A 17,002-nucleotide genomic window follows, 5' to 3' on the forward strand; every position below is an offset into this window, starting at 1 on the left:
CACACAGACACAAACACATATGCCTACACACACATACACATACCCCCTCCCACACACACACATTCATACACACAACTACCCACACACTTATGCCAGCACACAGACACAAACACACATGCCTACACACACATACACATAACCCGTACACACAAACACATACCCCCACACACAAACACACACGCACGTACACACACTCGTGATTGCGAAAAACATGATTTGAATTCAAGATGTCAAAATTCAAATTAGTTTTTTTATTTATTTATTTTTTTTGCCGTAGTCGGTTTTCAGTTTTTTATTCTTTTATTTTATTTAAATATTTTCCGTTTTAATCTAAGATGGACAAAAAATAATAACGTGAGTAATTTACGGTAAGCATTTTAGTTTGATATACAAGAATATCATTAACTTAAAACTTAAAAGGTAAACTTAATTTATTGCTATTACATGAAGCTGATAGAAAATTTAAACAATAAAAGATTGATTTAACTTAATAAGACTATAATAGTAATCAACACCAAACTTGTTTCTTACCCTTTGTTCCCTTAGTCGGGTTATTAATAAATTTATTTAAAACCCACTCTAAAAAAATCATTTAAATTCGAGTTTTGCAAGGTAAAATCAACTCCTCCTATTGTTGAAGTCGATTGATAGCGTACGTTACTTGAGCCATAATAACGAATCAATTGACACTTATTCATGAAAGTCGGATAAATAGTTTAGGTGCTGCAATAGAACATACGCAAATACAAAGACTGCTATTTTTTTTTAAAAAAGCAAATTATTAATGGATTTTTTTTTTTTTTGCTCTATATTTGTCTTTTCCCCTGAGACACATAAAGTTATGCTCTTTTCTTTCTTTCTTCCTTTCTTTTCTTTTTCTTTTTCTTGTGTGTGTTTTTTCAATGTGTATTTGCCTGCCTTTTTGGATTTCCCTTAAGAAGGGGAATAGCATTGAGAGAATGATGCAGGGATCCCAATTTAGGGGTCCCGGGGGTTCCCCCAGAGGGAATTTTGGAAAAAAAAAATCTAGTAAAATTATGCAGTTTGAAGCCATATAATGGAAGATTGGAATCGAAAATATTCGGGGAAAAATAGGCAAACAAAACTTTTTTTAAATTATGTACTCTTGCAATTTGAGATAGTACACAGTAACATTTTTTTAGGGGTCGACACATCAATGAGGCAGTCGACAGAGAGATAGAGCGAGGGAGAAGAAAGTATAATGCATTGTTACTTGCTCTCATGGACTTTCGATACAGTTAGTTTTTAATCACCTCTGCAACCCATCTACAAAGTGCTTTAAAAGAAATAGGGTACACACTTAGAAAATAGGTAGCAAGAGAGTAACATACTGCCCATTTGAACAATTCATAATTTATACGCTTAGTAAGAAATAAAATTGAAGCATACTTCTTTTTATGAATATACTTTAATCCAATGTTAAAGCAACCCCCCCCCCCTCGCGCGCGCGCACACACACACACACACACACACAAGGGAATAGAGTTTGATGGAATAATGAACGATGCTAACAGTAAGAGTATAATTTCCATGAAACATATTGTTCAGTGGCAAATCATGTAATTAATTGAGAAGTTCAAGAAATAAACTGCTAAAACTGGAGGTTATGTCCTAGCTGGGTCCAAAAATGTGAAAGTTCTGTCTTTGGACCTATTGTCCGTCGGACATTGTGTCCGTTGGACGTTATGTCCGCTGGACGTTATGTCCGTCGGACATTATGTCCCTCGGATGTTTTGGAAATGGACGTTATGTTCATGGACGTTTTGGATCTGGACCTTATGTGATGTCCGGCATTCCATTGAAGCACATACTGAATTTAACATATTTTGGCACTCCTTATCAACTCCAATTTGTTAGAAATTTTAAAATTCAAGGCTTGTAGCCACATTTTTGTAAAATTTCAAGCATTTGAAAATGAAATTGATTTTTTTTTTCAAGTATTTTCATTTTTTTAGGAACGACAACTCACACAACTTTTCGTGATAAGCAATAGGTAAGCATAACTAAATATTAAGCGTGATAAGCATAACTAAAATGTAAATCCGGGCCCTGGAAATGATAGTATAAATAACAGATGTCTCAAAAACATTTTTACAAATTAAAAGCGGTAATGGATAATTAAAGTAAAAGTTTTTGAAATAAGTAAATTTTCTTACGAACCAAACTTACCCTTAAAAATCCTTTGTTTGAATCATCAAAATGAGTTTCAATTTCATTATAACTTTAAAAGGATTTTTAATTACAACTAAAACGTGTTACAAATGACTCCATCATTCTTCAGTCCTGTTGCCTCGAAACTGGAGAAAAAATAAATAGATTGCCAGTTCCTACAAGTTTCAACGCGCGAATCCCTTTTATTCAAAAAGCCATAAAAAAGGAAGTGGTAGGTGTGGTATAATCCTCTGTTACCCTAAAGCAAAAATTACTGAAAAGAATTCCAGGAAGCAACCCCGACCCTTCAGCCTTCGGCTTTTCTTTCGAAAAAATACCTCTCTCTTTGCATCTTTGAATGAAAAACAGCTGTTTTCGTTCCGCAAACTGCTTTTATTGCCGTCCCGTCCCAACGAGTAGTGTCCCTGCAGGGTCCTGTGCCCTGTACACAGATAGACGTGAAATGCTTATCGGCTATCATCAATGAAAGAGCTAATGAGATGGGGTGCTAATCGATTGCTTAATCAGGCGCCGAGTGCGTGGTAGGCCGGTCCCCAAGGGTAGAAAAAGAAGGATTTCGTCATGTACGAGTCGACGGTTTTTTTTTTTAAAGGCAAGGGTCTTCCTAAGATTTTTACAAAGATTTGAAATCCGTTTACAAAAATGAGTGTACCAATTTCAGATTTTCCAGTGTCGCCCAGTGGTTTGATTTCGCATCTTCTAGGCGACAGATTTTTTTCACTAGGCGACAGTAGTGTCGCGCAGTTCCTATGTTAAAAAATGCTCTGATCTCTCAACTTTTGTTGATTTTAAAGGTTAACATTTATTAATATAGAAATTACACTATTTTAATGTACAAACGTGCAAATTAAATTACACTTGTTTCGGGGTTACTAAGAACATCTTTATCAATAGAGATAGATACATGTGTTTCTGTCTTTTACATCATTCAAAAAGCTTTATTGGGCCTGACAGATTTCTTTTCCACGTTCTAGAGTTATTTGAGTTACCCTAATTTTGCTAACAGTTTAAAATTTCCCCGGAAAGTCGAGAAGAGATCAAAAAAAAAAAGAAAAATTAGAGCAATAAATGTTAGTACACTCAACAATTTATAAATTCTGCTTCATGAATACTTTTATACAAAAAGAGAAATATTAAATTGAAATATTTTTTAAATTTAAAGGATAATATACTAATGTGTGTGATTTGCAAATGTCGGACTATATTTTCAATTCTAATATTTTTTCTGAATATAAATTATGTATGTAAGACATTGTTCACGTTCTTACAAGCAAACAATTGACGTAAGTAGGGAAAAAGCGAATCCGGAAATATCCCGCGTAATTGTTACGATTGTTTGCAGCGTTAGAAATTACTGCTGGTCCACTGGTCCCAGACCACTAAAACCTTCCTGGGACCACCATTAAAAAAAATAATTGGTGGTCCCTGGGACCACTTACTGTTGTATATTTTTTATCATACTCTGCTATAAAAAATTCAAAAGCATTTGCCTAGCCAATGTTTAGTCAAACTGTTGGTTGACTTCTTTTACAATTTATTTTTCTTTTCAAAAGTTTTACGTAAGTTTAAATCATACATTTACATTTTATTCAATATTTATCACACTTAGAGGGGAAAATAACGTCCTGAAACTAAGTAAAAATGATCAAATTAAATTCAAATTTTTGGTAGCCTATTTTAATGGTTGTTTTAATGAAATTTGTTTTCATACTGTATACTTCGCAAATTTAAATGTTTATTGTCAAACTTTGCCAAACAAAAATCTTAAATTTTGAAACATTCAAGTATATTAAAAAATCCTCATCAGTATAAAAATGTGCTTAAATGTGTTTCGCATTGTTATTTAATATTATGTTTACCATTTTGAACAGTTAAGTGTTTTATTTAATGTTTAATCAATGAGCTAAAAATGAAAAAGTTACATTTAAAATAACTGAACAAATGCAATCAACCTAAAGTGCAAATAATTTTTGATACAAACATATTTAGTGTTAAATCTAAAACGGACCAGTGATGTTTTTTGAGGACCAGCACATATTCATGTTGACTGGTCCGAAGGACCAGTAGGATTTTTTACTGATTTCTAACGCTGGTTTGATTGATTGGAATAATTTACATCAATGAAAGCTTGATTGAGTGCAGCTATCAAGTTTAGGACGTCGTTTGCACGAAGCTCTCAACTTTGTGCGGTAATAAAGAGGTTTCATTTAATTTCGAAATGCGAGCATGAATGAATTTTCTGAAAATTGTGCTTTTAGCCGTTGCTTTTTTCACGATAGTATCTGCAGAAAGGAAAGCATTTCTGATTATTGTTATTATTACTATTTTGAATCGCAGAAAGCAATGCATAACTAATGTAACCAAAAAACAATTTTGAGAAAAAAATAGAACCGACTTCAAAATTGCTCCAAAAAGTGAAAAATAATTTTATTCTTTAAACACCATCGATAATACTTTTAAACATAATTTTTGAAGTTGGCGCAAAAACGATCGATAAAATCATTCACAGCCATAACTCAACTACAAGTATAAATTTAACCACGTCCAGTTTCTTCACTACCACATGCATTACGCATTGATGACAGCATATTTGAGTAACGATATAAATGTTTCGTTCCTAAGTTTGGATGATTTTTTGATAAAAATATGAACGAAGCATGGTTACAATGGATTTTACTTTTTGTTTTTGCGCCAACTTCAAAAATTATGTTTAAAAGTATTATCGATGGTGTTTAAAGAATAAAATTATTTTTCACTTTTTGGAGCAATTTTGAAGTCGGTTCTATTTTTTTCTCAAAATTTTTTTATTTCATTCTTTTTAGTGTAAATGTATATATTTCAGTAAAAGTAAGAAGTTACCGAGTAAGAAGTGCGGCTCTATATCACTGTATTGCTTTAGATGCCTTTATTCAAAATTATCATTACAATTACTATTAATGTTACAGTTATATGGCACCAAACTTTTATAACAATGAGTTTCATACTGTCGCGTAGATGAAGATAGCGAAGACAATGTGAAAGCCAAATGAAGCGAATACTCGTTAGTCTCAACTCGAGATCTTTATTCAGAACCACGAATGAACGTTACATCTCCTTAAATACAACTTGAAAAAGTGCTGGAACTTTCCAGACTTGAAAAGATACAGAAATTAATAGAACATTCGAGAAAATACGGGAAACAGTAGAAACGAAATTTTAGTAAAATTCACTTTGTCCTAGTCGGGATTTGAACCCGGGTTGCTCGTGTGGGAGACGAGAATTCTGCCACTGAGCCACCGTTATCCACGGATGAAAAGTGCGAACTTCGCTACAATATCATTTTAATCATTTAATAGGGAAATTTACTGTTTTTCGCCCATAACTTTTTTTCTAAAGAACAAATATGGTCAAACAAAGTAATGGGACCTAAGTTGAGCCATCCTCTATCCATTAAAAAAAGAATCATCAAAATCGGTTCACTAGATGAGACACTATGAGTGGACAAACAAAAAAAAAACATACATACGGTATGAACTGATAACCGCCTCCTTTTTGAAGTCGGTTAAAAAATTGAAAACCATTAGAAAAAAAAGAACTGAGAAGAAAAAAAATCAAAAAAGTTTTAAAAAGTTATTCTATTCCTCCTAACATTTTGCATTTGAATAATTCGAAGTAAATTGTTCCAAGTGTACTGCAAGTAAACTGCAGCTTGTATTTTTAATTTAAGTACATTATTGCAAGTAATTCTCTGTTGCTCGAGTAATTCCACCCACGAAATGTATTTTCAAATGTTCTCAAACATCATATAACTGCCTGCTTCGAAAATACACTTCAATAAAAGACTTACCAATTACATTTTTATTGTAGCCTGTTGTACTTTTCGTTTGATGCGTAAAATATTATTATTATTATTATTTTTTTTTAAAGAATTTCAAATTTAAGAAGTATATTAATTATTTAGTCTTGTGTATGCTGCTCTAGTCACCATGCTGATTATCTATGTTTTAGCGGGATGATTTGTTTACTGATAGTAAACAAATGCAGCCCTGCGCATGAAGAATCACCAGAAAAATATAAATAAATATCTAAAATATTAATTGATTAATTAACAAAAATGTCAGTTCAGCGTTGCATATCCTTCATCATCGAATTGCAGAAGTATTCCTTTTTCGACCATATATATATATATATATATATATAATCTTAAAATAGCGGGATTCTCCCCCCCCCCCCCCCTTTGAAATGTAACCATATCCTAATCAGAAATTGTTTTCTGATTACGCCATTTCTGCCGTCCTCCCAATAATTAAAAATAAAATCAGCATGGTTCCACCTCTTGACTGTTAGTATCCGATAACCGATATGTAATCATCCCTCCTCACCCCTCAGCCTTTTTTTCCGGGACTACACCACAGTTTTACACTAAGCTTTTACCTCTTATGTTTTTCTTTTTTTTATATAATCATATCCTAACGCAAAAAATTGCATTCTTTAATTAAACTTCAGACAAGAAATGAATTAGCTTTATGAACGAAATAAGATTCGGACGTGGTAATTGAGAACATCGTTTAAAAAAAAAATATGAAGACAATCATTTTTCCTGTTCAATTTATGATAAATTTTCATTTCATTCATCAATTTTTCATGAATATAAATTCTGGGAACGCATATCCAAAAAACAAAACTTTGTTTCAAAAATTACCGCAGATCCGTTGGTACTGACTTTATTTTCTGTTCTGCTCAACCTTCCCGTCGGTACTGTTAAAGTGGGGTTTCGGCCGCCAGCTAATTTCTTTGATTGCTCTTCACGACGGGGGTCATTTAGGGGATCCTTTCCCTCCAGAACAATGAAAGCTGTGACAGGTCACGTGTTCCTGCCTTACATCGATTACCGTCCACTCCATTGGCCGTTGAAGTGTCAATCACTTGATTCACGTTCACGCCCTTCATTCAAGGAAGAAAGCCATTTACACCCTAACTTCAATGTTTTCCCTCACTGAAGAGCAGCCTTAAGGACAATTTTTGAGGCACCAGACGCAAATGTTGAAAACCATGTGCTTCTTATCTTTATCTTGATTTAAAAAAAAAACAAAGTTGCTTCCGATAACCAAATTTTGGGCTAATAGTTTAAAATTGTTTCTTAAAATATTTAAATGAACAGCATGATTAATTATTTCATCAAAAAATTCCAAACTACCAAGCCCGGATGCTGATATGCACTCTCAGACAAGAACACCTTCACAGTCCTGATTAACTGATCCAACTAAGTTCTTAAGATTAAATTTCTCATTTTTTCTTCTATTTACAATTTTACAACAATTTAACCAAAAATGTTAAATTTGTTTTCGTATGTAAGTAAGATGTTATTCCAAAACGTTTTGAGCTTATTTTTAATTGATTTTGCTACAAAAAGCGAAAGCTTTCTGTTTTTCACATGAACAAGAAAATTTCTGCAGGAGGAGGTCCCATGTAATCCAGCTAATCAGAGAACTCGGAGAACAATTTTGGGTAAAAATTAAATGTAAAATGTCTCATTAAATTCTGCAAAAACTTCTACAGCACTAAAATGTGTATTTTTCATATTTTTTTAACTGTAAATCTCAAATCACTCTGTGTTAATTATGCCGGTTGACCTTTTCTTACCTTGTTTTCGATCCGATCCCTTTGTTTAAAGTATTTTATCAAGCTCTTCACCAGGGGTAGAAATTGAGAAATTGAATAAGTCGCTAGCCCAACAGATCAGTAACTACAAAATTTCACTGGTCCATACACAATTTTAGTGGTCCATTCTTGTGTCCTGGTTTTAAATAAGAAGCAATTATAGAAAAAATACAAAATCTGTGCAACAAAGTTATTATGATAAATGGAATCAATTAGCTGTTTTCAACAAAATTCTCTAAGTGACTGGAGAAGAGAAGAAGAAGATTTCTATTCATTAATACTAGCCCAGGAAGTAAGCCAAGAAAAATTATTTGTATCGTCGCTTTGGGAGGAAGGCAATAAAGTGGCAAAAACAATATGTTATAGCAATGACGTACCTAAGCATGGGTGACACCCGGTCCTAGGGAGGTAATTTGTGGTGACACCAAATTTTGAAATTTGTAGTCTTAAAAATGCATTTTAGCTTTACATTTTTCAAAACTTGCTATTTCACTTAGAGTGTCACCTTCCAAACAAGTAACACCGGAGTTGATCTACCCCCCCCCCCCATGGCGACTCCACTGGTTATGCTGTAGAATTTTCTTATCTTTTCTTGAAAAGAAAACTTAAACATTGTAAATAAAAGTGCATTCTCTCCACAGTTTCAAAAAATGATGTTAAAGTTTTGTTTTAAAGAAAATAGGAATAAAACTTTACTGGTCCAATAGACCACAAAAATTTATATTCTCCTGGTCCGATGGATGTTTTTGTGGTCTAGGACCAGTGGATCACTTTTAATTTTGAGCCCTGTCTTCACCATAGCATGGTATAAATTAACTAATTTAGAGACATTTCAAGCCAATTTACCGCTACTGTGAGGGAAAAAAAATCAAATTTCAAATGGTGTTTATTGTTTTTTACGAATAACAGCCATTTTGAAATAATAAGCAGAATATTAGGGAATAAATGAAAAAAAATTAAGCCAAATTAAACACTGATTCGAATGCATGGCACTCACTGTACTAATTTGAAGGAAAAAAAGTTTGTATTTTTCTATTACTTCTCCCATCACAGCTGTTAGCACAACCAGAAAATATTTGCTCGGGGCATTGTCATCACTTAGAAGGGGGCCCTTCCTATGCTAATGAAGCATTTGGCATTTCCTAACATTAGGCAACATATGGATCATTCACAAAAAACATTGGATTTGAACATTCAATATATAGAAATAAAAAATAAAAATAATCGATTTTATACAAATTTTAACTATTTTTAACTAAAAACTATTTATGAATTGATTTTGTCAAAACTTATACACTTTGTAAGTTGTAATAATTAGTATTAGCTTATTAAAAAGAAGAGAAATGTCCATTCTCAGTTATAGTAACCTTTGTTTAGAATCCCAGATATTATTCCAAAACAGCAATGACCTTTTTTGCAGTTTCGTAGGTAATTAATCAATTACATTATGATCAGATTTAAAATTTGCATCAAAGAATCTTTCCAGGCTAATTTTAGCCAATTGGTCTTTAAATTTTTTTTAGATAAGCTAGGGGAATTAATGTATTGCAGAGTCTCATCACACCCCTCACCACATAAACTCCCCAATTGTTTGCAGGCATTATCCAATTCAATGCCTATCAGTGTGATAGCTAATCCTTTGAAGGTTTCATTTTGGAATCAAAAAAAAAAATCTTTTATAATATAGGCTATAAACTATTAGAGATTTATTTAACATTCTTCTTCTTTTTTTTTAAAGTTTTATTACAAAACATGAATTAGATTGAATTGAATTTAATTTTCATTTCTGTTTTAGATTTGGTGACCAGTTTTAAAAGGCATTTGTTATAAATATGCGGACATTTCATTTACAAGTACTAACAATTTTACTGGTAACTAGTATTCTTTGTCAGTCTGTCTTCTGTAATGAACCAGTTGAAGATAAAAATAAAAAGACTTCAAAATCGGTAAAATTAAAAAAAGATGCTTTAGTTGAACCCAATGTCCAAGACATTTCTTCAAGTTCTATTTCTAGTCAAAAAGAGAATAAAATAGATACCACTAATGATAAAAAAGAAATAAGTGATAAATTGTTGGATGACTCAGTCTCAACAAAAAGCAATTCAGTTAAGGAAGATGTGATTCAAAAAGATTTTGAGGCTAACCAAGAAAATGAATTTTTGAAGGAATTCAAAAAAGTCACTGAATTTGAAGCAGAAGAAAGTGAATTTGACTTTTTATCAGATTCTCAGCAAGATGCAGATCCTCTTTTTAGTCACTTGAATCCAAGTGAATATAATATCAATAGCGACATTGAGTATTTGAATGATGATTTCAGAAGAAGAGCAGAAGAAATTGCTAAAGATGTTAAAAATGTTCAAGAATACGTCCAAGTAGTGCAAAGGAATTTTGAAAAGAAGAAAAAAATGGGAGTTGCTGAAGAAACTGCTGTTCTTCATGAAATGTCTGATAATGAGTTAGAAAAAATTTTTGAAGATGCTATTTTAGAACAACTTGGTAAAACCCAGCAATCAGTAGATTCTGATTTCCAGAGCAAGGATGCAAATCCTAGTTTCAGTGATTTAAATTCTAATGAAATTTTACACACTACATCTCCGTCTGATAGACTCATACCTCCACTTGGAACTGAAGCTAAAAGAATAAACACTGAATACTCTGAAAAAATCTTACATAAAACTGAAGCACCGAAGCAAGATGTGGAACTATCTGAAGAAGAAAAACAAGGTAATTATTGAATATTTTAACATTTTTTTTTTCATATTTTACACTACAGGTTGCACATATAAGTGAATATCCCAATTTACCTGGACTGTTAAATGAAAACAAAACAAAGAGTTGTTTAAAGTAAGACAAAACAACGTAGAAGAAGCACAAATTTGTAAATTGCTTCTTCTACGTTGTTTTGTCTTACTTTACTGTTCAGCACAAAGGTATTTATTTATCTTAAAGAGTTGTTTGTTTGAAAATCAAAAATAATTGTTGAAAGTTTAAATTCAATGCAGCTATAAGTAATTTGAGCCCTTCCAGAAACATGAGCCATATTGAGTTAGTATGAAGTAATTACTCATTCCATTTTATTTTATTTTATTTATGATAACACACATTGGGATATATATTCTCAGCAGAGAAGTTTTACCTCTAATTATCCACACTCTTTTACCTTATTTTATTTCTAGGACAATACATTTGAAAGATGTACATAGGAATGAAGGAACCGCAGGGCTACAGGCTGGAATCGAACCCGTGCCTCTCTGTTTACAAAGCAGTTGGCAAAACCACATGGCTACCGAGGCCCCCTCATTCCATTTTTCAGCATATCTGGAGTAATATATGCAAAAAAACTACTGATGAAGTGCTAAGTCCTTTGTGCTCTGCCCAGTGACCTATCCACCTGTGCAGTAGTTTGTCATTGAGAAATCCATGAACAGTTAAATTCTGATTGGGGTGATGTGCCATTTTGCTTGAAGAGAGATATAAGGGAGGTGATGGGGGCGTTTGCCCCTCTCTTGAGGGATCCTGCGCAGGAAATTTTTTCCGAATTGAGATCCTAAAACAAAAGCATAGACTGTCTTTGATCTGACGTTAAGGGGAACAGGGTTTGAATCTCCCTCTTGGAAACTTTTTGGAATTGAAGTTTGAAAAAGCCATATTTAGGCAGTTTTTGATGGTGTTAGGAAAAGAGGAGTTTAGAAGCCTTCTCCCAGGTATTTTTTGAAAATTTGAGTCTTAAAGGCACAATTGTAGACATCTCAGGTAGTGTTAGGGGCAGGGGCGGCATTTCAGCATTTCATTTGGGGGGTCTAGTTTCATAAATATGAATTAACTCAGTATGGAACAAAACACATATTGGCTAACAGCAAGTAATCATAATATGGAGGGAGATTGCATAGTTAAAGAGTCTCCACAAAAAATATTTGTTGATGTGAGATTTTTTTTTTTCAAAATAGTATGTATTTCTTTTCAAATGAGTATCTATGAAAACATACTATGCATTGAGCAGCTGAAATGTGTTTCTAGCAAAAGAAAGTGGTGAACACTCATTAGACACACTTAAAATATGAGCGTAACAATGAATATAAAATACCAAGGCATTTTCTTGTGAAAATCATGCAGCCACGCCACTCACTGCACGGGCCTTTCATAACAGAGCACACAAGAACAAGATATTTAGCCTATATGAGGAAATGAAGTCTTTAGTTAAAATTAACCATGATTCTTCATCAGTTTTTCCGTTCTGAAAAGGCCGGTAAAGGCTTGATGAATTTCTAATAATTTAAAAAATGGAAAACACTTGCTCATGTCTGGCAATGTGTCGTGTTTCAGCAACCATTATGGAGAACCAGCAAAATTGTTTTTCTTAAACATTGAATTGCGATTTACATCAATTGTATTTGCTCATTTTTTATCATTCCTCTCAAAAAATTTGGGGGTGCAACCGCCCCTCTTGACCCCCCTATTTGCCGCCCTTGGTTAGGGAAAAGAATAGGTTCAGTGACTTTCCTCCAGTAATTTTTTGGAAACTAAACTTCCAAAAAGCACAATTTTAGACCGTTTTCGAGGCTGTTAAGAGAAGAGGGTTTTGAAACATTCCTTTGGAAACATTATGAAATTGAATTTCTAAAAAGCAATTTTAGAATAACTATCAACAAAAAAGAAAATATCTGATATTTATGTAAGTGAATTTGTTCAAAACAGCAACCTGTGACACCGTCTCAAAAACTTTTTGAGCTAATACAGACAACTGAATACCTTTTGTTTTACAAAACCATTGTAATCTTGTCATAGAAATGTATTAAATCAGTTGCACAAAAGCCACCAGGACCCCACAGGCATTTCGAGGCCCTCTTGCTAGATCTGACACTCTTCAAGTTTTGACTCATAAATGGGACTTTATAAATGGGTTTTCAAAGATAAGTTCTACCTTTTTTTTTTCAACCTGGGCCCCTTTTTGGCAGAGATCCCATTACTGTGGAATCTCTAGCTTCTACTACATGGGAGCCATGCCTTTCACTAGTGCCAGGTCTTAGATTTTTCTGGTCCGTAGCAAAAACTTAAAACTACCACCCTTATGCATCTTCCTTCAAATTTTTATGTTGAGTGTGAATTTGCCATACTTCCAAAAGTTGCCTCTTGGGGCAAGGTCCATTCTTGCACTTGTAGATCTAGCATTGCGCCTCACCTTGTCTAAATGACGCTGCAAATTTATCATCAAGCTGCTATGCCACTTTTGAGGATCTTTTGAATGAAAAAAAAATATTTACCAACAGAATTTGCATTCGCTGTGTGCTTGCTCCAATTTGTTCTTGTCCAAGCCAAGTACATGATTGAGGTCACCAAATGGCACAGTTCTTTGCTTACACATAGTCTTTTCTTTCCCGTGAATATATTTTAGATTGTTTTTCATGCATGTGAAATTTTCTTTACCAAATTTTTCTTTTTCAGCAAATGTTCTATATGAAACTGCTGTTTTGATTTTGAATTCTACTAAACCAGACAAAAAAAGGTGAGTTTAATAATAATCATTTGAATCGCCTTGTGTCATATTTCCTTAACTCTTTATTACGGCTCTTAACTATTTTTATTCAACAAATTTTAGTACTGAGGATACTAAAACTTAAAAGGAAAAAATCCTTAGAAAATTAACTTATGTATGCTAAGGACATTTTATTTAATTTCTAACTTCAATGGTTAACTTCTGCTTCAATTAATGTTACTTTACAAATTGCCTATAAATAATGCTCCCCAAATTAAATTTTTATCCAATTAGCGGATAAGTTAGCAGCATCAAATTTCTTATGATAGAAGGGAACGGTACACCATAATCGAAAAGGATGGGGATATTGCTGATTTATTTTTTACTTTTTTTCAAGTGTTTCTAACAAAATCTGTATTTTATCAGTCAATATGAGTCTCACCCAAGCTAATTTACTGCTTCAGGATTTTGTTTTCTAGGGAGAAAATATTACATTATTTGAAATAGATTAAAGCATCTAAGGCTCCAGGACCTGATAATACTTATTTGAAAATCTTAGTTGTTGAGTGTGCAGATAAGTTGGTAGACGTTATCCAGGGCCGTACGAAGAGCTGCCGGCACCCGGGACGAAAGTTTTCTGGCATTTTCTGTTTTTTTTAAGTATTGCAGTTGAATGCATAGCTTCATCAGTTGATATTTTCACTAACATACTTGTCCTAATCGTTTTCAGTTCAAAGTAGTCATTTTTAGCACGTTTTCAGCAACAAAGTGACAGCTTTACTACTTGTAATACAGTGTAAGTTGCTCCCCCCCCCCCTCCCCATCAGAAAAGGACATATACTATTCTCTTCATTTTCACTTCTGAACTATTCAAAAAAAGAAAAAAAAATCATGATTTTTTTTTCTTTTAAGAATTTGGGAGGTGTGTTGTTACTATGTATAAAGTCCTACCAAGACTGGGGGGGGGGGCATGTCCCCCTTTGCCCCCTTCAAATCCACCTATGCCCATAGCATCTGCGAAGAAAGTCTAAAATTGCCTGTTTAAAACTAAAAGTTTCAAAATTTTGACCAGACCCCTCTCTTTCCTGTCAGATCAAAAAAAATTTTTTTGTTTTTGTTCTTTCAATGTAACTCCTAAAACTTTTTTCTGGTTACGTCACTGCATGCAGGGGCAGAATTTCAAGCAATTTGGTGGGAACTAGATAAAGAAGAAGTGTGTTTTGTTTGATTTTAAACATTTATATTTTCGGAACTTGTATCTGCTTCAATGATACGAAGGAAATGACTGTTTTGATACTGAGATAGAGTAATCTTTTTGTTCCCTAGGAAAAAGAGAGATTCATTGCAATGATTCTGTATTTTGTGTGTGTATGACTGTGCATCTGCAATACACAAGGGGCACGTTGAGGGGCCCCCTTATTACCTCGCGCCCGGGGCGATTGTCTCGCTTGCCCCCTCTTCGGACGGCCCTTATGTTATTCGAGGGGCTAGCTCTAGTAGTTTTGCTGCCCCAGCCGATGCTGACAAGTACCACCCTTTCGTCTTAATAAGATATATATATATTTGTTTTTTCTCGAGCATACTCTAACACATATTTCTGCAATTAGAGCTGCAAAGAAAAACTAAGGAACAAATTTGAGTTTTTCGGGTTTTTTCTTTTTCTTTTTTTGCCTCCTTACACTTCGCCATCATTAAATTTGCTACTTTTAAAATCTAGCTCCCTAGGCGGTGGTACAGGTTGCCTTCCCCAGGAGCTGAGCCTGCGTTATCTTAAAAATTTTCAATGCTTTGTGCACCTCAGGGATAGTACCAGAAGACTGGATTCTGGCAAATATTGCACCTCTCTTTAAGTAAAAATCAAAAGGGAAGGCTTGCAATTCAAGACCTCTCAGTCTAACTTGATCAGTCTGTAAAACCTTTTGGAACTCTTTTAAAACAAAAGGTAATGAACTTGCTGCAAAATAACGATCTGCTCTCGGGTTAGCAGAATGGTTTTTAGAAGGGGAGATAACGTTTAACTAATTTATTGCACTTCTGTAAGAAGGTCGCCATGCCTTGGCACAACCAGAAAGGGAGGGGGGAGGTCAAGATGCCGAGTTGAATGTTGTTCAAAAATATTCTTTATTAATGAAACGAAAAAAAGAATGTGCCTCATAAAAACAAAATGTTTTCAGCAAAAAAGAAAAAAAAAACGTCGAGGAGAAATCTTAATTTATCTTAAAAAGAAATCTTTGAAATAAATATTTTCAATAGTTGCAGCTTATTGGTCACCTAATTTTCTTCCTAATGCTCCTTCTCATTCCATCCTCTTCCTTTCTCTTTTCTAGTTTGTCTGAAAATAAGAAATTCTTCAAAATGTTACTTCTCCAAAACTGTGGAAAAATTGATTTTGACCTATTTTTTATCCCTAGCGTCAATGACCGGGTACCCCGGTACCTTTTTACGACATTTATCATATTTTTTACCCTTTCTAATTAACTCGGTAAAATTGCTTTTAATTTTTGTTATGTACATGAATCTGAACTAAAGAAAGTTGTTACCATGTTTTCAAAAAACCTTCCGTGTTGAATTTTTCAGTATTTAAAATTTTTATACCTATATTCAATAACCAGATACTCGGGTTCCTGTTACAGTGCACATCAAAAAATACCCCTTCAAAATGCTTCTGATGCCATTTTTCATGACTGTCATGTAGAATGAGCACTTGAATCAAAATATGACCACCGTTTTCTGCGATCACTCCCCCCCCCCTTTTGATATTGCGCCCCATAATTTTATTCAGTTTTCAGCAGTTACGTAACAATTATTTTTATTTGATAGGAAAAACAGCATTGTATTCACCGGTAATATTATTCTGAAGGGTTAGAGAAGTGAATAGAGAGAAGTGAATAGTTCAAAAACATGAACATTCGTAGCAACTCAATCGAATACCCCCATCCCACAAATATATATATATATATATATATATATATATATATATATATATATATATATATATATATATATATATTTATATATATATATATATATTTGTGGGATGAATGTGGAATTTTGTGAAAAATGAATTAATTTTGTGAAAAATCAAATAAATTCGCAAAAAAAAAAAATTGTTAAAACAAAATTTTAGAATTTAGAGATGGCACAAACTGCATCAATTAAACTTAAAGTTGAGTGTTTTTCTCTTCTATGTTGAGAAAATCATTCTGAGATGTTTCTCTGATATTTGGCGCGGGGGGGGGGGGGGGCATCGCTCTCTCAAGTATCAATATTTATCTACCATTCTACATTATGTTAAATTATACTAGAAATATTTCTGTGCAGTATTTAAAATAATTGTAACAAAAAATAAATAAATAAAATAAAATTCAGAATAGGGTTCAGTATTTAATTTTTTGACCCAAGACACTCTTAAAAACCACAGAATTTCGTTTAAAACTTATAAATTCCGTGATTTTAACAAAAATAAAAAGATATTTTAATTGTTTACCTCTTAACAAAGCATAATAATCATCAAAAATTCGAAAAATCGGATTCCCATAGCGGATGCAAAAAGATCGCAATTCTCAAAGTGAAGGCACCAAAAGTATAAAACACGGCTTGTAAAAGAAATATTTTTGATAGAATTATTTTAAAATTGTATTTTAGAGTCCTATGATAAACATTTCATTAATATTTGTGAACACAGTTGACGCAAAA

General features: G+C 33.3%; 1 protein-coding gene across 1 annotated transcript in view; it reads left to right on the plus strand.

Moving 5' to 3' along the window:
* Window positions 1-17,002, plus strand: part of LOC129225184 (protein sel-1 homolog 1-like) — a 78,226-nt gene that overhangs the window by 9,957 nt on the left and 51,267 nt on the right. The window contains exons 2-3 of the mRNA XM_054859749.1: window positions 9,629-10,557; window positions 13,276-13,336. Coding sequence (XP_054715724.1) covers window positions 9,666-10,557; window positions 13,276-13,336 — 953 coding nt within the window. The 5' untranslated portion in view covers window positions 9,629-9,665. The remainder of the gene's footprint in view (window positions 1-9,628; window positions 10,558-13,275; window positions 13,337-17,002) is intronic.

This window comes from Uloborus diversus, chromosome 6, assembly GCF_026930045.1.
Source record: "Uloborus diversus isolate 005 chromosome 6, Udiv.v.3.1, whole genome shotgun sequence".
Classification (NCBI taxonomy): Eukaryota; Metazoa; Arthropoda; class Arachnida; order Araneae; family Uloboridae; genus Uloborus; species Uloborus diversus.